Source organism: Osmia bicornis, chromosome 1 (genome assembly GCF_907164935.1).
Source record: "Osmia bicornis bicornis chromosome 1, iOsmBic2.1, whole genome shotgun sequence".
Lineage (NCBI taxonomy): Eukaryota > Metazoa > Arthropoda > Insecta > Hymenoptera > Megachilidae > Osmia > Osmia bicornis.
This window is the reverse complement of record NC_060216.1, coordinates 9375675-9403065: the sequence shown is the minus strand read 5'-3', so window position 1 is coordinate 9403065 and position 27391 is coordinate 9375675. Positions and strand designations below refer to the sequence as shown.

The window sequence follows — 27391 nt, the reverse complement described above, 5'->3', positions numbered from 1 at the left end:
ACGGCCTACACTTTTAACGATCGGATCGAAACGAATCGTAAAAGCGTATCGCGTGACAACGAACAACCCTGTTTTCTTGTTTCAGTTTTAGTGTCCTTGGCGCCGAGGGAAATGTATTATTTAAAAAGCACTCGTGCCCTGCTTTTCTTTCTCTTATTTTCCAAAAAAAAGAAGGAAACCTTGTTTTTTCATCTCGTTTCTCGTTTCCATAGAAATTTGATGTCATTTAATTGCTTCGAATTCAAACTGAAGTTACGAGCAATTCGATCGCGAATTTCGTTTATTGTTTTTCGATGAGCAATATTTTTTTCTCGTTTAAAGTGTTATCGAAAGTTTTGATTGATTGGAGGAAAACGAAACTAATTGGCGTTTTTGATCGTTTACTTTTCGATCACTCAAGTTCCTATTTGAGCATAAAATAAAATTGAAATCTGCAAAATTAATCAATAGAATTAATCGATCGTTGTTGGTAATCCGAATGGACCAAAATGAACTCAGATAAAATTGATATATCAAATCATCAACGAGCAATAAGTTCAGTTTACTTACTTTAACGCAAATTCAACACAAAAAATAATATTGAGTTACATTTTAATTGAATACAATCGCATTCACAGTTCAGTTACACTATGTTCGAATACAAAAAACGAGTAACTAAAGGATTCAAATAAAAAGAGAGGGAAAAGCTCTGAAACCTTTAAGCTTTTCCATCTGCCGTCGCTTCGTCACGATGGTAGAAACGGCCGCTCGACCAGCCACGAATCGTGCTGGCGTTTGGTTGTGGCTTCACGACGAATCGAAGGTATCGATAGCAGAGATAGAAAAAAAATAATAATTCACCAGAGATTGAATATTTTGGTCTGGGCGGAACCATGGATTCTGCTCGCGCTGCTCAGAGTATCGACCCATGAAAGACAGCTTCCAGCGACCTCGCCCCTCCTTGCCAGGATGTCGTGTCGAAACTCGAAATCCGTGTCTTTCTATTTATTTTTTACTTTTTAAGACGATTTGTCTAATCGATAAAAAGTCATCACCGTACAAATTCATTAACTGCATAGAGTAATATTCGTTAATGTTGACGATACCATCAGGTTGTTGCACATCAAAAGAACAATTTCGAAATAATATGCCACTGATTATGCCATAACAATTTCGTGCTTGAAGTTGACGAAAGATGACAATTTTGTATTATCTAACAATTAATAGTTTTATACTAAGGGTATTTTTTTGAGGTTGCTGTTTTATATTTGACGTAAAAGGTAAATGTTTGATGCAAAAGTTATGAGGCTTCTAGGTTTTATAACCACGCTTAAAAGGTAGTGTTAAGCGTTAGTGGTAGAGCTTTTGATCTATAAGTTTCAAAGTAGAGTTTCTGTGCATATAGAAATAAAAGGACTTTGCTTAAAGTTTATGATAGAATAAGGTAATGGCGTTCGATATTTGACAAACAAATACCATTAACATATTAATCGAACATACTTCGAATTTTTCGAAAAAGTTTCTCTTAAAATACTTTAGCAACTCTTTGAAAGGATATCATTTCGCGCAGCAATGTACGATTTTCTGGGACGTGATCTTCTTCCAAAATTTATCATAACATCGATGCTTCAAATCGAGCTTTTAGTAAACTTCTCGACGGTTGGCGAAGTTTTCGATTGGAATATATCGACAGAACAATTTTCAACGGCAGCCAACCGGTTGGTGGGAATAAATCGTGGATGAAAATCGTTATGAATTATTGAAAGCTTCTCATCCATGGTGAACCGTTTCACACGCTCACAGTCGCTGAACGTTTTGATACATAACATTTTCTTTCGCAAAAGGTAACACTTTATTGATGAAAAGTAATAAGAGAAAATTTCAACAGTATAACGTCGTGCCGAGGCCATTCAGCTGAAAATTATTCCTCTTCAAACGCGTAAAGATTCGTAGAATTCGCATCGTCCTTCGACGAGGTTTTACGCGGACGGCAGCGAAATAGTCTAATTAACGCGTGGCTAAACCTATATACCTATTCGTTCTACCCCTGGCTGTTAAATCAGTCGCTATTTTCATGGTAAACTGGAACAAGGTTAAATGTTGGAGAAAAGATGGAAACGATGAGGTGGAAAATGCGCAACAGCTGTGAATATAATTGTGGGCGATACGTTAAAGTGAAATGTGGTAATGAGAAATGATAACGAAGAAAAGTAATTTAGAAAATTTTAGAAGGAAATTGCTTTTATAATAAAGATGTTTATCTCGAAAGAATAAAAATTTCTAATTTCACTTTTCTACAACGAATTTTAATAAAATTTCGAATTTGACGTTGACTTTTCTTTTCTATTTCAAAACTTTCATTCTACGAACTGTGCTCAAAGCACACGAACTCTTTGCAGCTATGACGCGGGTATTTATTCGATTTTTCCACGGTATTCGGAATGGACGAACCAACGGATATCCTCAATTTCACTTTTTTCCGTAGGTATAGAATTGAGACAAAACAACTGAAAAGCGTTCTTTATGCCTTATATGTATTCTATCAAAGGAAATGAAAAACAAACTAAAAACAAACACCACGATGAAATATCCTCTATTATATGAAGCCATACGTGAAAATAAATATTTAAACTAGAAAGAGAAGGTAGAAAATTTAGCGGTATTACTTTTGTTTTGCAAACATTTATTTAAAAAAAAAAAATGCTAGAAAAATGTTCTTTTCGTTGTTTCTGTTTTTGGAACAACAGCGTGTTGTTGGAATAACACGCATCCCAGTAGTATTACGGTGGAACCATTTTTATCCCAGCACTGTATTACAGCAGGTCATTTTTAAATTGTGTGGAATTTGGAAAAAAATGGAATTGGAGAAAAATTTTCAAAGTTACTCGAATATATGAAATACTATTTATTTTAGCTTAAATCGACTATAATTTGTAACATACGAATGTGACAGTATTATAAATCAACTGGTTTAATTTGCTTCCGTTTTACGCAACTGTATATTGCTGGAGGTTAATGAATCTAAATCTACATTTAAATTTGTCCCTCTTGTATGCAAATTTTGTAAACTGCACCTCTATGAACATGTTTTTCAAGCAAACATAAACGTTATTCAACACGTGGAAACACTATATTCTTAAATGAACTTTTATGAATTGATATGTTTTATAAGACCATAAATAAAGGAGAGATGTTCCCATTAAATGGTCCGCTCTGTATATTTACTCAATATCTTAATTGTCTGCAATAATGTGCATTGTAGTCTTAGTTTGTAAACTCTTTTCCATCTTAAATAAGTAAGGTTATTAATAAATTCAATCAGTATCAGTTTATCGTACAAACTTTAGATTAACAATAAATAATTCTTGTTCTAGGAATTCAACATCGCTAAAGAGCAACACGCTGTGCAACCATGTTCGTCGGTGGTGGTTGAATCGGGTAAGAACACTTCCTCTCGGGTCTCAGAAAGCGGATTGCACGAGCACACTAAACCTCCCGAACTTATAACACATAAATCCCTGTTGCGTTCTTGTTTCAAAACCACCGATCAATGAAAGATATGAATATTAAAGATGTCTTCCGTAGTAGCGGTTTGGAATAGCAATTCGAAAAACAGTGATGTATACCAAGTAATAATACATGCTACTTGGCATGCATCAAAATCATGCAAAACGCCTCTGTATAGCGTGACAAGTAGATAATCTTTTTTAGTTCTATAGGAATGTAGGTCGGTAAGTAATCATTAGTCCTTGTCATCAAAATCACACCGAAATAAAGCAATGTTACATCAATAAATTAACTAGAAATTGTTGAACTCTTTGAGGGTCAGTGATACGTATTCATACCACCTTTTTGTTTTTAGTTTTTTTCTTTAATTCGAAATTAATTTGCAGATCTTTTCAACGTATGAGTACTTTTTAGACTTTTGGGGTTCCAAGTTATATAATTTTCATGGAAAGCTGTATAAACGTGTTTATTTATAATTAGCTGTAAACAATTAAAACACAAAAAACTCGGTTTTTTTTTAGAATAAATTCGGTTATTCTTGAACGAAAAGTCCTACAGTTCTGAAAATTTGTATGCATATATTCTACACCTATTACTATAACATATGTTTCTTCCGAATTTTGATTTCAATAATTTCTTCGGAAGAAAAATGTACCCCTCAAAGGGTTAAGATGACAATGATCTATTTGTCTGCCACTTGATACCTACTTTTCGTATACGCCAGGAGGATTGCCACATCAAAGTCGTAGTTATCCCGGCGGTAGCGGCGGAACCGGAAACATGGGACGATTATTCACGAGGAATTCGTCGGTTAGCTCTCAAAGCTCTTTGGAAGGAGCTTCAGGACCTCCAGGACCATCCGTTCATCGTGGTTCTTCGTCTCAAATTCGAGCCTTTGGACCTGACGGACGATACCATCATCATCGCGATCCACTACACGCTGCCTCCTCTTACCCCCCAAGCAGAAGTTCAAGGTTACTTTATATATCTTTTATACGCACTCTGCACTTGCCTATTCTACTATGTATGAAATTAGTTAAATTATATCGGGTCATTCCATAAATAACGTTGTCTCTTGCCATGCTTATCTAAACCTACATATCTTGTTTAGAGAACAAAATCAAACGATAACTACTGAAATTTTTAATGCCAAAGATAATTTGCTCTAATTGCTTAAAACTTGTTTTAAACAGTATTATCACATCTCAAGTATTTAAAGCAACAATTTTATCAGGGGTATTAAACTTCAGTGTTTCATCTGCAAATCGTAGCTGGCAATTGTGATAAATTTCCACTAAATTTTCCCTCTGAATAAGTAGATGTTAATTCTATACAGGCTACGAAACAAGAATAGTTTAGGTAGCTCTGATTGTAGTGTACGTACGTGGAAACACAGTGGTGCGTTCCGAGGCCGGACCGGGTCGAAGGTTCTCCATTTTCCTCCCGGAAATTCACTGTTTCGCAATTCCGGTGGCATCGCGAACGTTAAAGTGAATTGCTGGTGTGTTCCGATGCATATTTTCCCTCCTTCCCAGCTACGATTTGCAATACTATTATGAAGCGTTAAATATGTTTCCTCTTCGTTCGGAATGAGATTAAATTCGATTAAGGGGTAGACATTTTATTGTAATTACACCGGGTGCATTATAATCAATGATGAGTAAAATAATCTGTCACCGAAGCGAATAAAAATTTCATTGCTTTCGAATATACCTCAGATACAGAATAAAATTTGTTATAACGATTTTGTATCACCTGTTAGTACGTTATGAAAATCCTAAGAAGATTTTCGTCGCAATGAATTAAACTGCAACTTTAACGAAAGCTCGGTGTAAAGATTATATATTAAAATTATCTCCGCTCTGAAACCTCTAAACCTTTTAAAATTTTGATGAAACGAAGATAAATTTGTTAATTTGTAGTCAAAATTTCTTAATTTCTTTTTAATTTTTTAAACTGTCTCGTTTAGCTGGAGTGCTATCGTGCAAAATTTCGAATTCGAGTCAAACTGTATGTATTATTCGTAGATACCAAACCCATCGCAGAAGTTATGTCTAGCTATGATACACCCGGTACTTAGAATCAATTAACAAACTTCATAAAATAATCAATGCTTTCGGGGAGTTTCTCGCGGCTCATCGTGTGTATTAAAAAATTGAAAACTAGTTACATCAGCTAATAGAACTTCAGTAATTAGGTCAAGAAGTTAATTAGCATATACGGGCTATTATCATTAAGGTTTTCAGTACCTTTACCCGTCGTATTTGCTCGACCTACCGCGTATTAAGTAGCGGATTTGCATGTGTACATAGTTTAATATCTTCCCAGCATGTAACAAACATGGTTGAAATTAAACGTTTCCATTAGAGATATTAAACGGTATCCAACGTACGTACCGGCCTTTGTCGAATCTTTCGTGGACTGTTAATAATCCCTCACACAGGCAATAGTCGAACGACAGTTTAATGAACTTTTAATCGGCTAGAATGATCCTATCAGAAGTTCAGTAAACTGTGTAAAATACATTAATGAAATGTTTATAATTTAAATATACAACATACATATCATATATTGATACATTTCAAATACAACGCACACTTGCTATCACATATTGATTTTAATTACTATGTTGCCGTATAAACATCTAATATATAGAAATCACGCGATGCGAATGAAATTTTTCAAAATATTTTATTTAGAATACAATTAAATTAGTTATGCTATTGTTCGAACATTTTAATAGATTTTAATTTACCAACTTTTTGTTGTATGACGTTTTAGTTTTAGTTTTAGCAGATAGGACATACTGGCGAAGCTGTGTTGCATCCTGTGTATAGTATATAAAATTCACGTGCACCATAGACACGATTGTTAAACACACAGATCACCATCACCTGGTCGCGCAGCATCGCTAGACGCACGCTGTGGAAGTCCAGCCAGTTGTTCCGGAAGCCTTCTGAGCAGTAATGCATCACCCTCTCAGAGCTCACTGTCCTCTCTGGCAACAGGTGTGAGCTCTTCCTGTGGTGGTTCTTCGATAAGCGTTGCCCACGTTGCTTCCAGATCAGCTGGCCGAAGTCTATCACCGCTTCTTATTCCGCCGTCACGCACTTCCGGAAGGTGAGCCAATTTTCATTCGTTCCGTGCTCGAATGGTTTCACGCTGCGTTTTAAAGGTAAATCAATCGCGAACTTTAAACAGAAATTCAAATACGCCTTGTATTTCAATTTATATCCCTGCGAAATATTTTTATAAGGAGCAGGCTCGATTGTAATTATATTTGATCAGGTATTTATTTTTGAATAAAAATTCATAATTAACGGAGCGCCAGGAACAAATTAATTGGAAGCAATCGGTAGGAAGAATTACTTGAATATTCATTTCCATTTGGTCACAGTTCGATAATGCACGATTGAACGACGATAATGAATTATTTTCAATTTTTTCAGGCAATTTAATTTTGCTTGTTCACCATTTGATTTATTTAGAACTTCACGCTTAATTGCTTTAACCGCTGAAATCATTAAATATCATTTTGTGGTACTTTTGTATTTTAACCACGATTGCATTTAGACAATTGATAACTAATTTAATCATAATGAAAGGTAGTAATTTTTTATTTTGCAGCGATGGTGGACCACCTCCTCCAGCTTCACCCTTGGGTTCCATACAACCTGATCTTTATCAACGAAGAGATGGTCCTCTTTACCTCAAGGCTCGCGGGTATATGCTCTATTTTAAATGTGTTAGAAACATTCCTACAATTGTTCTTTTTATAAACAAATACAATTTTCCTGCACACGCATCTGTCACGAAGAAAGTTGGAAAAAATATTGAATAAAACCTACTCGCATTCACTTGACAATATTCCAATAATTCTTGCATTCGTCACCGTTATAACAACGTTAATTATGTTATACACAATATTTTCGTATCATCCATTTCCATTCAACCTCGAAGTATTATTCGATGACCCATATATTGATCTATTCATATATGAATGCATGTACCATATGAATGGATTGAATTACCGGATACACGGCAATCGGATACAAAAAGGCAATCACACACGGATAATTGATTTCCAAGTTAATATTGTAGGAATTCGTGAAAAATAGAGACTGTGGATAGGATTCGCGTTCGTAGCAGGCTATCTTAGAGTAGCCGCATGATACGCGTATAAAATTTCATTTTAAGAAATTTTTATTGGATCGATAAAATTGAATAACTCAAGTTTATTGTAATTTTAGACATGGAAAAAGCTTGGGTCGGCTGCACTTGCGGTTCAAGTACGACTTCGATCGATCGGACTTGCACGTTCATTTGATCGAGGCTCACGATCTGGCTGGAAGCGATCGAGGAGGATTCAACGACCCTTACGTGAAACTAACACTCAGCCCTGAAGTGGATTCAAGGAAACGACAAACTCAAATACACCGTAACGAACCGAATCCCTTCTTCGATCAGCAATTTAAATTTCCTGTCAGCAGCGATGAACTTCAGGATAAGATCTTAGTTTTACAAGTAATTATAAAACATTCTGTCCAACGCTCAATCTGAATGAAATTCGATTGTAGAAAAATTTTTATCAATTATCAACTAACGTTTTATTAGCATAATTTCTTTTTCTGTTTAACAGGTTCTCGATTACGATCGCTTTTCTAGAAATGACATAGTTGGTTCCGTTAAGATACCACTGCATCTTTTGCAATTAGACTCCCCTACATCAACCGAGGAAGTTTGGGGTGAGATCGAACGCGAACGAAAGCCACCGGAACAAATTCAAGAAGTACTACTATCGCTCTCTTATTTGCCAAGTGCCGAGGAATTGACAGTGCTCATTCAGAAAGCGAGAAATCTGTTTCCACCACAGGTATCATCTTCCTTTTCATCATTAGGACAATTGTTCAGCAAATGAAAAATCCACTCGGCCGAATATTTACTTCCGTACAATACAAAATTACTTTATCATAGTTTAACTTAAAAGATCAATCGAATATCTGTTACGTTTTAATATTCAAGTTGCTATTTTTGATACACAGGAGAAAGAAACCTTAGATTCCTTCGTGAAAGTAAATCTTCTTTGCGGAGAGAAAAGAGTGAAGAAGAAGAAGACTACCGTAAGAAAAGCAACGACCTGTCCTGTTTGGGATGAGGCAGTTTACTTTAATGTTCCTGTCAATACACTCGCATCATCCGCTATTGAGGTAAGCACAGAGGAACGTTTAGCCTTTATTAAATCGTTTTTTGTTTTATAGACACAAGCTGATCGTAAGAAAGAAAATTAGACAAGAAATCTGAAACCTAATCCTTTATCGTTATTAATTTAATTCTTAATTGTTAACCATCGTTTATTCATCACTTACTAATTTTCACATTTGTACATTGTTTTTATCTAACTTTTATAAATCGCTACTTTTCAACAGCTTTAGATATTTCATCGAAGAGAGAATACTTTTTCTTCCCAAAGAAATACAATAATGATTTATCCTGTTTGATACATTTACAAATTCCATTTATTTCCATACTGTATATCTCATAAACGAAATCGAATCGTTCGAACGCGGTAGAATAATCTATTTTCTCCATGGCGCGATTCGATAAAGCACCATTGTAGAAATGTAACTTCTGTTACCGTTTTCGACAAATAAAAAATTTCCTTCATTCGTAGCAACATCATTCTAAAGAATACGCTACATATCCACCATGAACGAATGACATTTATTACAAGTTATCGATTCGTGTGATAGGATTGACTATAAAAGTTACCATGAAATTTTCACCACAACCATAAAAGAATATCTTTCAAGGTATGCGTGATGGACTCGAGCAATGAGTTTATCGGGGGAAACTTGATCGTCGGATCCTGCATCGTTGGTCCTGCCACAGGAATCATCCCAGGCGGAGAAGCGAGTGGGGGCCAAGGAAGAGAGCACTGGCTTCATATGACTCAATCGCCCAGAAAAACCATTGCTATGTGGCACACGTTGCACTAAAATCATTCCTTACTCTGTTTCCAGTTGGAAACGTGACGAAAAATAGTTAAAAAAAAAAGGAAAAGAAGAAAGAATCATGGACGCGTTTGTTTCGTCCAAGTCGGATCAGGGATGGAGAATATACAATCAAACGTATAGGGTAAATAATCGGTAAAAATGTAAGCAAACGTAGCAGTGTGTTATATGTGAAACCGCTTCTATGGATGTATTCGAAGACCACTAACGAAAAGGAGAACCGCAAAAAGAGTACGTACACTCACCGTGTTATTACCCGCGTTCCAGCGAGTTTCAACAATTGATGTATCTCAATATCCCCGCGAACCTATCGATATTTCGTCGATAAAACTTCTCCGTGATCTCTGATCACATGATATACCCAGTGTAAACATGTACACGAAATTACCGATTCAGGTTTGCCCATGGGTCGTCATTGTCTTCGGGCTATTGCTAGATGATAATAACATGGCGCCGAAATAAGATCACCTTGCTACTTGTGCATAGGAAGATTCGCGTTCGAAGATGGCAATCATATCTTGTTTTATATACCTTGTTTTTCATAAGTCTGTTACGTATTCAGTTCGAGACCGTGCTGTCTCTACGTCGGGAATACCGATTAATCGGCAGTTTCCCTTTCCGTTATATATATTCTTCGTTTCACCTGGAAATCTTTAATAAGGAAGACTAAGACGAGTAAATGTCTTTAACTATAACTTGGAAGTTGTGCGTGTATTCGTTGAAGTCGCCTAAAATCACAGAAACCTACGTTTTAAATAACTCGGATACGATTACTTTTCCATACACGAAATCAACATTTTTATACCGATTTCGGATAGTATCACCGTCCAATCAGCATTGATCGTATGCAGCGTACTGATTTTTATGATTTTTCTGGATCACACGATTTTAGGCGTCTTTACTAAATGTTCTCTATACACGTGACAATTTTCTCACGCTACAAGTTTACTTTTCTGTCAGAGGCTAAATGTATCTTGCACAATCAACGAGATAATTACTGTTCGTGCTAACGAACAAATACGATAGCGGATAATCGTATTACAAACGATAAGAGGATACAGCATATGCTTTAGGTTACAGAGTACCATGGAATTATTTCCTTCTTGTGTAATTAAAATTAAACGCGTTAGAAAGATTTGTACGTAGATTTTGAAGATGGGGAAATGGATAAAAGAATAATCATTTGGAATATAATGTACGTTTGTCTAATTTTAATGATTTTTTATCATAGTCTGAAATTAATACGGAAAACGAGGGATATATTTATACATATGTACTTTCTAGGCCTAAGTATTGTACTATGCAACAAAACCGACCTCAATGAAGTGTAACGCGTCAGAGGTGCGTAATGCCCGTGCATATTACAGTTTACAATAAACTGAAAGCCTAAAAGAACGATTCTCTTCCGATAAGTACGACGTTTAACCCCGTTATCGTTGTTCATGTTGTAAACTATTTATCTATACGTAAAGCAGCAACAGAGAAATGCAAAAAAGAAAAAAAAAGAAATAAATCTGCACATTGTACAACGTTCGTTCGTACATGTCAAACCGTACTGCACAAGGCATAACCCAGAGTGATAAAACGTGACTGACAAAGTACACATTTCCCACTTCTTTTACCTTTTTTACGTTCTTTTCCTTGTACTCGTTAAGATCCAACATCTGAGAAAAAGAACAGAAGGTAAAGAGAAACACGCCGGAAGAATAAGCATATTAAACGATAACGTGAACATTTCCGACCAAAGTTCGTCATATCATATATTAATAATTTTGAAGATTCCAGAGCTTAGATCTATTTATTGTTAATTTAAGAGTTCGATTAAGGAACCTGCCGTACTATAAATATTTTAGGCTCGTACGTCTATTACAGTGATTAATATTTCTGATCTGTTTGTCGAACAGAAAATGAGAGGATGCGATGTAATAAACGTTACCTGGAGATACAGAGGATATAAATTTAAATGTTGATCATCGTTAAGTATTTTAAGTATTATAATGTATTTATACATATACTGATGTGAATACGTGAAACGTACAAGTTGGAAAAAATTACAAGGTTTGCTGGGAAGAAACGCTTAATTATATCAGCGTGATCCGAATCGTACGCTTAAAATATACTTAACAGTATTTCTATTGTATTCTACGTATCACAGACAAATGATACGTGGTATTTATATTTAAAAAAAAAAAAAAGCGTATATGTAATACATAGATGTATGTATATACGCACATTCATATACAAATTATATTATATATGAAGATGTTCTTATATGTATATCTTGGTAATGAAATATTCATCTTGGGTGTGTTACTGTTAAACACGCTTTTGAAAACACTCCAAAGTAATTGTAATGACTGTCGCGATACGTAAAGGCTACATGAATTTCGTGTTTCTTCGTCAACACGAATAAATTACAAAAAGAAATTTCTTTGTAAACGCCATATGTGTATCGTGCTCCTATTGTCATTTTTCGACTCAATACTTCGGCTGAAAATTTTTCTTGAATGCTTTGACAACCTATATCATGTATTCGTGATTTTTATACTTAACTTTTCTCTTCACTGTTTTTTATCTTACTTTCCATCTACTATACCGCATAGTACAGTAGAACTCTATTTATCTATCATTTTCTATCCATATGGATGCGGGCAATACGGCCGGTGTAAAGCGATGTTTCGACCAGGCATGCACACGAGATGATTTTTCAAAATCTACCGTCGATTCGAGGAAATATAAAATTTATTTGTCTAAAGGGATAGATCTACGTTGTCAGAACCTACGGTTCGTTCCGTAAAGCGTAGAAATACGAACTTGTTGTGCATGCCTGGTTTGGACGAAGGAAGTGCAGATAAACGATACAAAGGAAAGTACAAAAATTATTATTAAGTAAGAATTTTATACTTTGTTATGCATCAATCGAAGCGTTTTTTTATTCCCTACAAAAAAGTATTAAGGTACTTGGGTTGATAATTAATTAGCTCAAAAGATATATTAGGGAGAGACAGGGAGAGCCTAGAGATCTCCTCCTACTACATCTTCTGAACTAATCAATTTTCCACCCAAGTACCTTAATACTTTTTTGTAGGAAATAAAAACACGCTTCAATTGATGTGTAACAAAGTATACAATTCTGGTTTAACAAATAAAGATGACTTCGAAATGTTTGATACGCCTCTACTTCTGGTGCTAAGACATGCATTATGTAGTGCTCTATTCGACATCATTTAATTTCTCCTTGTAAAAATTTTTCTATCTTTTACCGTTTTAAAGCTATAGCTTGTCTCAGTTGTTTGGAACACCATGTATAGTACCCATTGGCCCAATGATAATACCTAAAGGACTAAATATATTGAGAGGCTAGATGATTCAAATAACTCCCCTTCTCTTAGCAATGATTTTTTGTTTAAATAATAAAATTTTATTATTCTATTCTTCAATTTACACCAATATACGTATAAACTGAATGATGTTTAACAATAGTTACGATAATTAAAATTCAACTGTGGATTCAATTAATCAGACATTCAGTAAAATTTTACTCGGATAAATGGAGTTTTACTGACATTGCAATCTGAAAATTGATGGTTTTGTGGCTTACATTACAAATACCCTCGTGCATAATCTTATCAACGAACTTCTTTTAAATATAAAATGTGAAATTTGCAAGTGTCATATACATATATGAAATATGCAGCCGTCAAAGTGTTAATAGACACCCTATTGTCGGATCTGAATTTGCCTTGCGAAGCATGAGAAAGCTCGCGTTTATCACATTACCCAACGTGTGGGCCACCGATGATAGTAGTTGAGTTACGATTATCGTACAAAGTAATTGAAGATTTAAAAAAAAAAAAGGCGGTTTAGAGCGTTACTAAGCAAGCGATGGACAAGACAAAGAAACAGTTCCCATAACTGACTTTTCTAAACGTTTCGAGAATGTCTGCTGTGTTACTGCATCGTAAAGAATGTACAATGTATCTTAAATGTGATGTGTAACCGATATTTTCTTGTAATGTATCTCGTGATTCGATATCAAATAAAGAATTAATTATTTCCGTCAAAATAGTACATTTCAATTCTATACGAAAGAAGTAGAAAAATGAAACAAAAACATAACACAAAATCGTTCAAGAAATATGTATTACGAGACCGAAGAACTATCAAAATAAACGTTTGACAAACTTCTATTTTAAAAAGACCGCCATAAATTATTTTTAAAATTCGATCTTAGCACCATCTATACAGAAACGGTGGAAACTACACAACTTACCGCCTTTGGTATGCAAAGAGCGCCATCTATGCATCGGGGTCCCTGACACCCCGGTTGCCATAATGTCGGTATGTCGAACGTCACCGATGCTTTGGGGTCCCTAACACCCCAAGATGGTACATTTTTATTCATATTTTGTTTAGGGAAAATTATAGCCATATATCAAACAAAATAGTACAGCTTTACAAAACACATTCGTTATATTTAACTTGCTATAATAAATGATACAAAACATTTGGAACTTTTGTATTTACGTACACTATAGTGTCAAATTATACTACATTATTTATAATTATAGGAGTCACACATAGAACATATTCATTGATGATATTAAAAGGCAGAATTCACATTTTTTGTCAAATTATCTGTCGTTGAAATGTCGATAAAATCTTTGGAATCTTTACGCCGAATGGACAGTGCTATGTTTTTTGCGCCATTTTTGTGCCATTTAACTTTAAGCAATACAGAACATCCTTTTTCTGTATAAGATGAAACATTTTATTAAAACTTGCAAAGTTAAATTATTCTTCTATAGTAATGATAAATTACATACCCAATTGACCTCGTTCATGAGCAGCTGCTAATTGATTAACGACACGTCTTTCTACTTCGTATTTGATGGAACGAGCTCCGTAATGAGTATCATATCCCTCTGCCAAAAGCGATAAAACTTCTCTATTCCACTTCAGTTCTATTTTATGTCTCTCCTTCGCTCGTTCTGCCCAAGCTTCCAATTCTTTTGCTACTAATTTGACGAGCTCAGATTGAGAAAATGGTAAAAAATATACAATTTCATTTATTCTACCCAAAAATTCGTCCCTTCGAAAATGTGATTTCAAAATAGGCCGTACCTATAAAATAATTATTTTATACAAAACCGAATAATTATTTGTCAACCGGGCTAAAAATAATGTTTAACACATTAATTCATACGTACTACTTCATCTTTAAATTTCCGAGATATTTCAATGCGTTCTGAGTCTTCATTTATATCTACATTTTGTTCGTGTTTCATTTTTGAAACCAGTTGAGCTTCTTCTCTAAGCTGTTGTGCGTGTTCGGCTATTACTTCACTTGCTAAATTTGATGTCATTATGAAAATTGCGTTTTTACATTCAATCGTTTTACCTTTACCGTCAGTTAATCTTCCCTGAAAGGAATTAAAATCTATCCTTTAGTATAATGTTTCCTAGTATTATATGCTAATATTTAATATGGAAAATGATATCACTTCATCAAACAGTTGTAATAAAACTGTCAATACATCAGGATGCGCTTTGTCAACCTCATCAAATAATACAACAGCAGTTGGGCACTTCCTAAGTAGCTTTGTTAATTGTCCACCATCGTCATGACCCACGTATCTAATTGATAAAATGTCATATATTACTTCTCGAAAAAATTAAATCAAATCAAATAATATGTATGTTACATGGTATACAAAAATATAATGTATACCCGGGAGGTGCACCAATCAGTTTAGCAACTTCGTGTTTTTCTTGGTATTCCGACATGTCTAATCGGATAAATGCTTCTGGTTTATTTTTATGAATATATGCAGCTAATTGTTTAGCTAATTCAGTTTTTCCAATTCCTGACGAACCTAAGAATAGGAATACCAACGGATGTTTTTCGTCTATCCATCCATTTTCTTTCCTCCTGATAGCTACAATTAAAATTTCGTGTATATTTATTTAGTATCGATGGTTAATTATATAGAACGAATCTTACTGGATGCAACAATAGATATAGCTCCATCTTGTCCAACTATATGCTGTTTTAAGCGTTGCTCTAACGGAAATTTACGACGCTCTTCCTTTTCCTGTTTACAATATTTGGTAAAAATATGGGTCAAATATAGTACTATATAAAAATCAAAGCTTGACTTTAAACATATGTACTTTTTCCTCCATCATATTATCATATTTCACACTATATTTTGTCAGCATTTCTTTGAGCTCTCCCTCTACAGTATAGTCCATAGCACGATGACCTGATTCAGCTTTTATAGTTGGATCAGCTGCAGCATTCATTAATTCCTTTACGCACACTTTTGAATTTGCTAATACTGCATAGTGTAATGCTGTAAAACCTTTGAAAGTAGCTCTACTGTTTAAATAATCTGAAAATTCTTGTTCCCTTGTTGCAAGCACTGAAAATTGATAAAAGCATAACAGATTGTAGAACTTTAAGATTACAAAAACTAATTGTATAGTCTTAAATCATTATATAATTATGTATAATATTTAGTACTGAATTATTGTAATGTATATACCATCTAAAACAGGCATCCCTTTCTCTATAGCTGTTGCATAAACATTAATGAAATCATCTTGTACATTAACATCAGCCCCATGTTCTACTAAAAGTTTAATAACTTTTGATTGCCCATTAATAGCAGCTACGTGTAATGCTGTCCAACCTAATGGATGTCTTACATTTACATCGATACCAGATTTTAAAATCTATAACAAATATTTTATCAATTATTATTATTATATATATAACAAAGAGTTTCTTCTACTTACACCTTTTAGTTTTCCAATATCACCGTACTTTGCAGCTTGAAAGAACTCTTTCTCTATCAAAAATATTTATCAAAAGTAAATATTTTCATTCATATTATTATTACTATACATTTGTATACAATCAATAACATGAAAAACACATACCTTTATGCAAATTTGATGCTTCACATAAACTTACAGTTATACCCAAACCACTTGATACAATACCTAACTTTTTACAATATCTTTTGCTATGATTAATGTCATACTTATTTAATACTGTTTTTGTCTTTATTAACAAAGAACGAATTTGTCTAGACATGAGCATATCCAGAAATCTGTATAATGGATAAATATGCTTTTGTAATTTCCAGAAGTGAACATAACCTCTGCTACATTGATAAAGTATATTTTTTATATCACTATTCTTTCTTGAAATTGGATTTTTTGGAAAGGTGGTTGAATATTTAATTTCTTTTATAATCGAATAAAATCGTAAATTAGAGAAACGTGACATTTCGTATAAATCTCATAAAACACTTGTATGTTTGAACCATGTGATTTTATCTTGTATGATTATACTTTTTTACTGACGTACTGTAATATATACAAACATTTATTGAATAATCACCAACAGTCATCTCAATCATATACACATAATTATAGAATTTACGTTCTATTAACGTTTTCAGCTGTTTAACTTTAAACAGTCCAAATCATACTTATTTATATGTTCTACTATACATACATATACTTAAATATAATATGACTGCTGGAGCAGAAAGTGGATACTATAAAATTTGCAATAATGCGATATTTGAAACAATATTGATAATCAATATAATTAATGATTTAATAAGAATTCAAGACATATTCTTACAACTGACTAATAAAGTAATTAGAGTAATGTATATATACAATTTATTTGTATTTAATTTCTAGTGATGTTATCTACATTTTGAATACAGCAATTCAAAATCTATAACAGCATGGTTATTTTTATAGCTGAATTATTGAACATTTGCGTGTAATAGCAACTTTTCAAAATTTGTTTCGTGTCGGACATATTGCTAAGGAAACCAATCACATTCGTGCGCAATGTGTGCAAATTCAAAAGCTCCAAAAAAAGGTGTACGAAATAAAAGGAAGGGAAATATAATAGAATAACGTGTTTATAATTCGTCATATATTTATCGATCTAGGAATTTTTTATAGCTAAATGTGTTGTATATTGATCGTTTCCTTTCGATTCTTCTAGAAACGAAACTGACATTATCCATAACGAAGGTCCCAATGGCGCATAATTCCAGAATGTTCCAGAGCAACCGATTAGCCAATAGGAACTGTATACTACAGCGCCATGATTGGTGAGTTTTCAGCAGAAGTTAGCAGAAAGAAGTAATCGCAGTTACCGTACGGAGGCATTTCGTTTAGTCTATTACGTGAGTGAAGAGCGAGTATTTAACGAGGTCGTGAATTCAACGTTCACGGTAATTATCAACACGAGTTGCAAACGATTAACAGTTTACTTGCACATTCTTTTCGAAGATCAACATTTAATCGACAAACGAAACTTTACAATTTATTCAGTGTCGTAAAGAAAACATTATTAAACTAGCTATCAGCCATGGCTGCTATGTCCGTGATTGGAATTGACTTCGGCAATGAGAGCTGTTATGTGGCTGTAGCACGAGCGGGAGGTATTGAAACTATAGCTAATGATTACAGTCTTCGAAATACACCGTAAGTTTTCTTTATTTCAATAATCGTTTCTTAATTGTTAGCTTACATTTAGGAGATACCGGTGTGCACCGGCCTTCGTATGATCTTCCTTGTTTCCGCGATTTTTTTTTACAAAAGTTTACGTAAAAATATAAAAACAGCTTATAAATAAATCAGGGAAATGAAGTACGAAATGTTCGAAATGATGTACAATTTGATTGCTACCATTTATGTCCAAATCGTTTTGTCTATTTGGGTGTCGCACTTACTTTCACATGACTAAGAACTACAAAAAAGTCCATAGTGTAGTAGCGATGCGCGAGATATTTTTTATACGCTTTATTTGAAATTTGATGTATATACATGAGCAGGAATTTAGAGTTAATTTACAATTAGAATTAGTGTATAATGAATATACTGCTATTGTAGTTTGTGTATCAGAAACGCAGGAAATATTACGTGATTTGAATGAAAAGTACTGTTTTCAGAAATTCATAATTTTGTATTCAATAGCTGCATTTTTATATCACCTATATAATAGTATAATCATCATAATAATTCTCCAGAATTTTTGTTTTCAGTTAATAATAATAGGGTATTTAAAATGTTATATTTTAAATTATCACATATTAAAGTATTTAAATATTGATTATTTTTATGTTATATATCTTTACAAATGTCAATGTAATTGATGTTTTTATGTATTAAATAATAAAAAATACAATCTTGGATGTATTTTGTATTCATTATTTATTTATACATTTGTAACATTGAAAATTATTCTAGATTCTTTTTAAATATAGTAAATGATAAGTAATTACTTTTTTTAATATTTATAATATATACTCTTTATTGAAAAATTAGACAGTTCCATTATGATCATATTATTCTAGAAACAGTATATGTATGTACACGTAGTGATATAGGTATTAATATATATATGTTCAACTGACATATCAATTTAATATGTATTGTTTAAATAAAATTTATTATTTATATTTGAGTTAATAAAAAATCATTATCAATTCTAGATCATGCGTAGCATTTAGTGGAAAGAATCGAATTCTTGGTGTAGCAGCCAAAAATCAAATGGTAACCAACATGAAAAATACTATTTATGGGTTCAAAAGATTATTAGGTAGAAAATTTAATGATCCACAAGTACAAAGAGAAATAAAAATGTTACCTTTCAAGGTAACTCAGCAAGCAGATGGAAATATTGGTATACATGTATGTATTTATTAAATAACTAATTTTTTGTTAATGTATGTTTGTAACAAAAGTTAATAAATTAAAATTTTGATATTATTTTAAAGAATAGCATAAATATTAAAGTGATATAAAACTTTCAATTATTTTGACTTTGTAATGATACTTAGATTTAATTTGGGCATTGTGCCAAATTTCTCATATCTGTGAGGACTCATACCTTATTTATATCTCCTTAAGACAGTTAAAACCTGATGCATCATATTTGTTTATAATTTGTGTATTAAAAATGGCAATGATAAGAATAAATAGAAATAGATAATATGCTTACATTTATTTTTAAATTTTAGGTACAATACCTGGGAGAAGAACACATTTTCTCACCTGAACAAATAACAGCAATGTTATTCACAAAATTAAAAGATATATCTGAAACTGCTCTGCAGACTATTGTTAATGATTGTGTGATTTCTGTTCCTTCATATTACACACAAACTGAACGGCAAGCGTTGCTTGATGCTGCACGAATAGCAGGTTTAAATGTTCTTAGATTGTTTAATGAAACAACATCTACTGCTTTATGCTATGGCATTTACAAACAAGATTTACCATCACCTGATGCACCACCAAGAAATGTAGTATTTGTTGATTGTGGATATGCTAGCTTACAAGTAAGCATTTGTGCATTCCACAAAGGAAAATTAAAAGTAAGTAGTAATTCTATTTAAATAAATATTGACACGTTCCTTGCTGTATTATGTCTAGTAATCATTTTTGACGATATCGCGTGATCAGACCTTTAACCACTGACGTCATCGTGTCGTGTGGCAAGGACAATTATATATTTTAAAATAACGTAGTTAGAAGGATATACAATATATTTAATATAAATATTCTTTGTAGATGTTAGCCACTAGTTTTGATACTCAGTTAGGTGGAAGGGATATAGATTCTATCTTAGCGGAACATTTTTGTAAAGATTTTCAATCACGTTACAATATTGATCCACATACAAATCCTCGCGCGTATCTACGACTATTAGCAGAGGTGGAAAAGTTGAAGAAACAGATGTCGGCGAATTCAACAACACTTCCTCTTAATATTGAATGTTTCATGGATGAAAAAGATGTACACGGTGAATTGAAACGAGCGGATATGGAAGCAATGTGTGCACATTTATTTAAGCGCGTGGAAAAAACTTTGCGTGAATGTCTCGAAGACTCTAGTAAATATTATTTTTAATTATTCGTATTTAAAAATTTTGTAATACATACCTCTTGACGACATTATACTAATTTATAATATTTTTTATTTTATAGAATTAAAATTAGACGACGTCCATTCTGTGGAATTAGCGGGTGGTTCTAGCCGCGTTCCGGCTATTAAACGACTAGTTGAAGAGATTTTTAATCGTCCTGTATCTACAACATTAAATCAAGATGAAGCTGTTGCTCGTGGATGTGCACTTCAATGTGCAATGTTGAGTCCTGCTGTAAGAGTCCGTGACTTCTCAGTAACTGATATTCAGCCATATTCACTAAAGTTAACATGGGACGCTACTCAGGGTGAAGAGGGGTATGTTCAAACATTCTATATAAAATACATAGATGTCTTTATTACTGTAATACTAATATCTTCCTTAAAACAAATTATCTATTATTTTAGCGAGATGGAAGTCTTCGGACATAATCATCCGGTACCGTTTTCAAAGATGTTAACATTTTACCGATCAAATCCATTTACTCTCACTGCTAGTTACAATGTACCGCCACTATCGTATCCTACAACTCACATTGGTATGTATTAGATTTTTTCTTCTTTTTTTTTTCTTTAAATACGTTTGCTAAACGCAACTGAAGAACAATGGAATCTCGCGCGTTCATAATATATTTCTATAATTACTGTTTTGTATAGGTGTATTTGTAATAAAAAATGTAAAAGCAACACCAGAGGGAGAGTCTTCAAAAGTAAAGGTTAAAGTAAGAATAAACTTGAATGGTATCCTCACTATTGCTTCGGCATCGCTTGTTGAAAAACGTGAACTAACACAACAAGAGAAAGAAGAAGAAGAAAAGGTACAACAGCAGCAACAGCAACAGCAACAAAATAATATGGATGTTGATCAGCAGGCTGATAAAAAAGATAAACCTGATCAAGAAGCTCAGGCAAATGAGCCACCAGCACCCGAGGTATGTACATTCATAAGTCCAGTTTATTTTTCATCAAATTTGAGTTATGCATATGGTAATTGTGTATATGTGATAACATATTAATATACTTATAAAATTATGTTAATTTATTTAATAATTATTTACTAAACTACTTACTTATTTAAAACATCCGATATTTTGAGTAATGATTGTATTAGGTAGAAATATATATATTAAAACATCAAATTCATTCTACATAAGAAGTAACCTTTATAGAAATAACAGTACTCATATGTTCTCGAGTGTCTGATGCATGATTATGTGAGTTTGTTGTGGTTTAGGTGAGCATGGATAAAACACGTCGGAACTCAGATGCTGATGATGGTGGAAGAGGTGCGAGGGGTTCTGCCCCTTCTTACTCCTCCAGGATTCTCTCTTGGTTCAGCTCGGTACGCGACACACTATCATTACTTGGACCCATATGTTAACTGAAACATGTGCAATAATCTCTGACTTTTGCTTAGATTGTGGTATTGTTATAATTCATAATGGCGACATGAATAGCTTTTCGTGTTTAAACGTGTCATAGATTTTTTATTTCTTTCATCACGTCAGCATCACTAGTTATGTGTTATAAGATCATTGCAATCATAATCAGATTTAAATATCCTGCATGAAGTAATGATTTATGCATTGAAGTTGCAAAATTTGTGTTTGATAATTATTATTTAAAGAAGGATTTTAATTGAAAACAATCAAATGTGCCGTACTGAAAGAATAAGATCAAATTTTTTACACTGCAAAACTATCTTTCTAGCTATTAAAAATGTCAAACACTTTTAAAAATCATTACAAGTAAATGAATATATAACACAAATTATTCATGAAGTATAGAAATTTATCATTTATTGTAGTTTCTTTATTGCATGATGTTTAGTTATATTTAGAATTTCGAAACCTGTGTCGATTTCTTCTGCAAACTCGGTTAATCATAGTACCATTATGAATAAAATTAACGAGATAAAAATTAATACTATGATATATATGAATATCGGCATATGCATAATAAATTTCATAGTAATGTGTTTTCATGCATATGGGTCCAAGATACAGCTGTGTCACGCCGTGCTGTCTGTCTTTGCTCTGTTATTCTTTTCACTGGGTCGCAGAAGGAAAAGAGACAGTAATTTTTAATAGTGCAGTAACTATCACTACATTGAAATTGTGAAGGCAGGCAATGCGGTTCGGTTTTCGATTCGTATAGTACTTTATTACTATAAGCGTTTCTATATTTTTATTTGTTTCACGAAACAATTGAACCCTAAAAGTATCACGAATTGAAAACTGTTCGCATAAAAATGTGATGCCTCTCTTTGTCCTCTGCTCATTTTTATCATCACCTGACCTCCAATTTATGTGTATCTTAGTTTAAAGTATTTATTTTAATTTTATTGTGATATTGCCATGTTTATTTTATATGTTATAATTTAAGTTACTATATTTTACAAATAGAAAGTCTTTCAAGAAATCATAAAACTATGAAATGGAAAGCCAACACAATGATTATATAAAACAATTTTCTGTTAACAAATTTTCTCATAAATAAACATCTATATCTATTTCATATTAATATATTATTCTTTTTCAGGGTGACGATAAAGATGAAAATAAGGGTAAAAAGAAAGTTCCTGTTCGCAATGTTGAATTACCGGTGGAAGTTCATGGATTTGGACTTAGTCAACGCGATTTAGATGCCGCTTTAGAAAAAGAGGTAAGATATACTTATTATGGCATATGAAGAATTTTACAATTGTGCTCTTATCTATTTTTTATATTCAGTGTAAGATGATCGCCGAGGATAGGCAGGAAAAAGAACGCATTGATGCTCGTAACGCGTTAGAAGAATATGTTTATGACTTACGTGCTAAATTGCAAGAAGACGATCAGTTAGCTACATTTATTACTGAAGCAGATAAAGAAGCACTTTGCCGTGCATTAGACGAAACTGAAAACTGGCTTTATGAAGAAGGTGAAGATTGTCAGCGACAAGTTTATTCAGAACGATTAACACGTCTTAAGGTAAGTGTCGGTGTAACTATTAAAAGTTAAATAAATGCTTTTTTTTTCTTAAAGTGCAAAGTCATTTAAAATGAGTATCTCTGTAATTCAATAGGCACAGGGTGAACCAATTAAAGAAAGGCGAATGGAATTTGAGGGCAGAAATCATGCGTTGGAAGAATTAGCAGGAGCATTACAACTTGCTAAAAAAGGTTTAGATCTCATTAAGGCATCTAGCGGAAAAGACAATAAATATTCTCACTTAACGGAAGAAGAAGTGAAGAAGGTTGAAAAAGCGGTGCAAGAAAAATGGGCGTGGCTTGAAGAGAAACGTGTAATTCTGGCCGGCACACCTCGCACACAACCACCACCGGTTACTGTAGCCCAAATACGTGTAGAAAAACAGGTATTTATAATACGCTATACAGAATTTTACAGTACCGAGCATGGGAGGCTTCCCCAAGAAAAATAGCGATGTCGAACAGCTACGACTGTAGATTTCCCCGAGGTTCCTGGCACTCGCCTTAGGCCTCCTCTTCCATGGGCTTCTGTCCCTTTCCAGAGGTGATCACGAGGAAAATGACGATAATATGAGAGATGGCTCCATGTAAATCTGTGGTTCTCCATTACTTGCTTATAAACGTTTACGCAGGAAAATTTAAATTGATATTTATGTTACAGTTTATATTCCTTTAGTTTTCTCTAGGGAAGCCTACTTGTACTCGGTAGGTCCACAATACATATTTTTTTATGAATCTTTATTCACATGTTTCATCTATATTTTACAGTCACTGGATAGTATTGTATTACCAGTCTTAAATAAACCAAAACCTAAAGTAGAACCACCAAAAGAAGAAAAACCTAAAGATAAAACAGCTGAAGATCAGCAGAAAAACAATCAGAATAGTCAAGGCGATGGTCATGCCCAAAACAATCAACAACCTCACGAAGATAAAATGGATGTTGAGTAACAGTGACCCTATTTTATGTGTTTTAATACTATTAAATCTATCATTATTAAAATAACGGAAATTATTTCATCGTACAAGTCATTTTTATCATGTCACAAAAGCGCCTGATACGTTGTAATTAGCACATGTGAGTTTCTTTTTCTTTTCCTATCATAGTTATGAATGTGATAAGTTAAGACATTTAAGACAAATGTATCACAATGAAGTATATTGAAATTTGGAGAATTTCTTTTTTTTTTTCTTCTTAATTATAACAAAAAAAAGGTGTATGTACATTTCACGTTCAATTAATTTGACAAACAGTATTTCATTCACATAAATAATGATTAGCTTAATACTTAATTTTACAATTAATATGTAATTACAAATCCATGATAAAATTTGTTAAGTTTCAAAGTATGGGAAATACACTTCAATTTTTTTACTTTGCTATTTTATTAAAAATAACTAGCTCAATATTTCTCTATAAAAAATGACCAGTTAAATGAAAAACGTGTTCGTAAATGTATATCTTCTTAAAAAAGTTGCAAAAGTACTATTTAGGAACGAAAAAATTCTTCAACCTTTAATATACTCTTAGGAAAAGTGTTAACAAAATTTCTGTCAGTGGAGTACTCTGAAGAGTTCCCTGATCCTTAATTGCCAGTAAAAAGAATTAAATACATTGTGACCTATAATGTGTAGGACAAATACTAAGTTAGAACTAATGGCTAAATTAAATTGTGAAGTAGTTAATATCGCTGGCGATTTTATGTATTTAATACAATAAGCATTCATTCCAACACTTTCCCAGGCCGACAACAAACTATTCCGTGACACAAACTTTTGTTGCATTTACGATACTTAATAAATTAATATTTCATTAATAAAATTTATTAAGTTTGTTCTAGGATTTGTTTTACATTGGTGGCAGTGATATATTTCGAAAAAGTTGTTAAATTAAATCATGTACATTATATATTGTATTTTAGCATTATCAAATTTTGATGACATGAAATTTCTAAAAATCAAATTGTATTTAAAACTATTATGAATAACTCGTAGCTTCTCCTGAAGGTAAAGTATATACTGTTTTGAATTGTTTGCACTTGGATACAATTTCATCAACATTTTAAATGTTTTTTAAGTTCTTATAATTTTTTTAGAATATTGTTTCTTACCGATACTGAAAAAAAAACAACGATAGTATCGCTTTGTATATTAATAATTCATTTGTTATTTATTCCACATGAAAGTGGAAAAATTATGTGCTGCTATTCAGTGTTATTAGGGGCGAATTTTTATCGCTTTTGTAAGTCTTTCGTATTGCTTTTATATTTCATAATATAAGAATTTGTGTTTATATCTTTTATTAACTACACATGGACTCTAAATATAAATTCACCCCTAATAATTCTAGTACTGTGATCATAAAGTGCACTACAATTAATTTATGCATCTGATACGATTTATGAAGGCACTATTAACTATACTGCAAAACTACTATATAAACTATAAAATATAAAATAATCTAGTGCAAAATTTTTGAACATAAAAAAAAATGTAATGGAATTCCATTCCATGTAGATGTATGTATATTACAAAAAGTTTGTGCTGTACAATATGCAAATTTTGTGTGGGAATGTCATTGCTTTTTATTTAGTAATTATGTTTCACTAATTGATACAAGTATAGAATATACTCGCCATTTACATAGTTCACAGTATTCAATAAAAAAATATTACCTAAACTTTGACAAGGAAATATATGAATTGCAGAATGTAATGCAATACAATGTAACATCCTTCTTTCGATGAGTATACGCGAATAAATGTGTTATCAAGAAGATGTACTTAATTACATATATATGTAAAACAAATGTTTAATCTCGCTTAGTTTGTGTCTTCGATTGATCGTCGAAGTATGCACGATATATAAAAGCTCCCAGAGCCACGTGTAACACGAGAATAGCAACTCCAGCTGAATAGACGTTGCTTGGTACATTATTAAGCCCCAATAAACCTAAAATGTACAGAAACTGATTTGAATTTAAAATATCAAGTTGTCAAAGTTACATTTAAGAATTTACGTATATTTTAGTTCAAAATATAATGATGAATAACCAATCAAAAATATGATGTACTTTTGCTAAGTAACTGTGGTGTGTTACATTCCAACTTTTTAGGTATTATATCATTGATGTACATAAAAAATATCAATTTCTGTCTGCTAGATTAAAAACAAAAGAGCTTCAAAATATCTACCATATTTATGTAAATATAAATATGAACTATTTTGTGCTCTAATGTTCTCCTTAAATGGTTATAGCTTTTATAATATTTATTGGATATTTGATATCACCAACAATAATATAATTTTTATAAATAATTGAATAGTTTAATAATACTATGATTTGCTTCCATACCATCAAAAATAAAAATTTTGCTAGTAAAGAATGATAGCACAGGTAAGGCTATTATTACTACACAGTGAAATAATACTGTTTTGAAGATTTGTAGTTCTGGTAATTCCTGAAAATGTAATTGTATGTTAAATACATAATTTATTAAATGATTATGATGTAATTAGATAGTAGTCTTACCTTTGTGACTGACATGATGCAGAGATTAATAGCTTTCTTTTTTATCAATAAAATTAAAACTTTACTTAATACTGTTCAGATATAATTAATTATTTAACAAAATTTGAAAATCTATATAATGTACAATTAAATTAGTGACTACAAAAAGGATATAATTCAACACTTATTTTAAGAACAAATCAGAAATGAATAGTGCACATATATTACACAGTAATTTGAAATATCATTTTCATTATATTTGTTTTATTATATAACAAAACACTTGTAATTTTATGCAAATTTTGATAGACAATAAATGTTTCCTACAAATGTATAAATTCATATACTGCCTTATCCTGTAAATCTTTAAGGTTATATTATCTAGTTTAGTACGCTATAAGCTCCACCAGAGACGTTGTATGTATGTTTCAGTTACTTATTGCA

The 27391-nt window shown here is 32.5% G+C and overlaps 4 protein-coding genes across 11 annotated transcripts in view; 2 read left to right on the top strand and 2 right to left on the bottom strand.

Moving 5' to 3' along the window:
* The window catches only part of LOC114882892 (synaptotagmin-5), a 111694-nt gene extending 101945 nt beyond the window's left edge, over positions 1-9749 (top strand). For 5 of the 6 annotated variants that reach the window (XM_046285309.1, XM_029200055.2, XM_046285314.1 and 2 more), the window contains 8 exons: positions 3354-3417; positions 4211-4460; positions 6370-6606; positions 7114-7209; positions 7737-8010; positions 8126-8359; positions 8529-8693; positions 9297-9749. In XM_046285309.1, coding sequence (XP_046141265.1) covers positions 3354-3417; positions 4211-4460; positions 6370-6606; positions 7114-7209; positions 7737-8010; positions 8126-8359; positions 8529-8693; positions 9297-9482 — 1506 coding nt within the window. In that variant the 3' untranslated portion in view covers positions 9483-9749. The remainder of the gene's footprint in view (positions 1-3353; positions 3418-4210; positions 4461-6369; positions 6607-7113; positions 7210-7736; positions 8011-8125; positions 8360-8528; positions 8694-9296) is intronic. The other variant, XM_029200059.2, reaches the window with a different exon arrangement.
* A 4252-nt stretch (positions 9750-14001) lies between these two features.
* On the bottom strand, positions 14002-17015 carry LOC114882881 (caseinolytic peptidase B protein homolog). Its single transcript, XM_029200024.2, has 10 exons — positions 16443-17015; positions 16299-16351; positions 16046-16235; positions 15672-15922; positions 15502-15592; positions 15229-15436; positions 15002-15134; positions 14708-14920; positions 14324-14621; positions 14002-14249 (listed from the first exon to the last, which is right to left on the bottom strand). The coding sequence occupies exons 1-10, from the start codon at positions 16792-16794 to the stop codon at positions 14101-14103; spliced, it is 1938 nt and encodes a 645-aa protein (XP_029055857.2). The 5' UTR covers positions 16795-17015; the 3' UTR covers positions 14002-14100.
* Positions 17016-17658: 643 nt separating this feature from the next.
* Positions 17659-26212, top strand: LOC114882882 (97 kDa heat shock protein). 3 transcript variants are annotated; one of them, XM_029200027.2, is made up of 13 exons: positions 17659-17767; positions 17868-18020; positions 19031-19229; positions 19559-19915; positions 20112-20433; positions 20528-20783; positions 20874-21004; positions 21123-21397; positions 21700-21807; positions 23007-23129; positions 23198-23437; positions 23532-23822; positions 24205-26212. In XM_029200027.2, exons 2-13 carry the CDS (start codon positions 17905-17907, stop codon positions 24385-24387), a joined length of 2601 nt encoding a protein of 866 aa, XP_029055860.1. In that variant the 5' UTR covers positions 17659-17767; positions 17868-17904; the 3' UTR covers positions 24388-26212. The 3 variants fall into 3 exon arrangements, with proteins under 3 accessions (XP_029055860.1, XP_029055859.1, XP_029055861.1); XM_029200026.2 differs by having other exon boundaries at positions 17659-18020; XM_029200028.2 differs by lacking the exon at positions 21700-21807 and having other exon boundaries at positions 17659-18020.
* On the bottom strand, positions 25997-27338 carry LOC114882885 (vacuolar ATPase assembly integral membrane protein VMA21 homolog). Its single transcript, XM_029200037.2, has 3 exons — positions 26969-27338; positions 26792-26897; positions 25997-26388 (listed from the first exon to the last, which is right to left on the bottom strand). The coding sequence occupies exons 1-3, from the start codon at positions 26981-26983 to the stop codon at positions 26249-26251; spliced, it is 261 nt and encodes an 86-aa protein (XP_029055870.1). The 5' UTR covers positions 26984-27338; the 3' UTR covers positions 25997-26248.
* Between the last annotated feature and the right edge of the window lie 53 nt (positions 27339-27391).

Bases quoted from the DNA above. Each gene is read 5' to 3' on its own strand.
- LOC114882881 (XM_029200024.2), bottom strand. From the start codon at position 16,794: ATGTCACGTTTCTCTAATTTACGATTTTATTCGATTATAAAAGAAATT. The intron at 16,236-16,298 runs GTAAGTAGAAGA...TATTTGTTATAG, and splicing joins ATATTGGAAAACTAAAAGGT to ATTTTAAAATCTGGTATCGA. The intron at 15,923-16,045 runs GTATATACATTA...ATCAATTTTCAG, and splicing joins AGGGATGCCTGTTTTAGATG to TGCTTGCAACAAGGGAACAA.
- LOC114882882 (XM_029200027.2), top strand. From the start codon at position 17,905: ATGGCTGCTATGTCCGTGATTGGAATTGACTTCGGCAATGAGAGCTGT. The intron at 20,434-20,527 runs GTAAATATTATT...TTTATTTTATAG, and splicing joins TGAATGTCTCGAAGACTCTA to AATTAAAATTAGACGACGTC. The intron at 21,398-21,699 runs GTATGTACATTC...GTTGTGGTTTAG, and splicing joins ATGAGCCACCAGCACCCGAG to GTGAGCATGGATAAAACACG.
- LOC114882885 (XM_029200037.2), bottom strand. The intron at 26,389-26,791 runs GTATGGAAGCAA...TGTACATTTTAG, and splicing joins CAAAATTTTTATTTTTGATG to GTTTATTGGGGCTTAATAAT.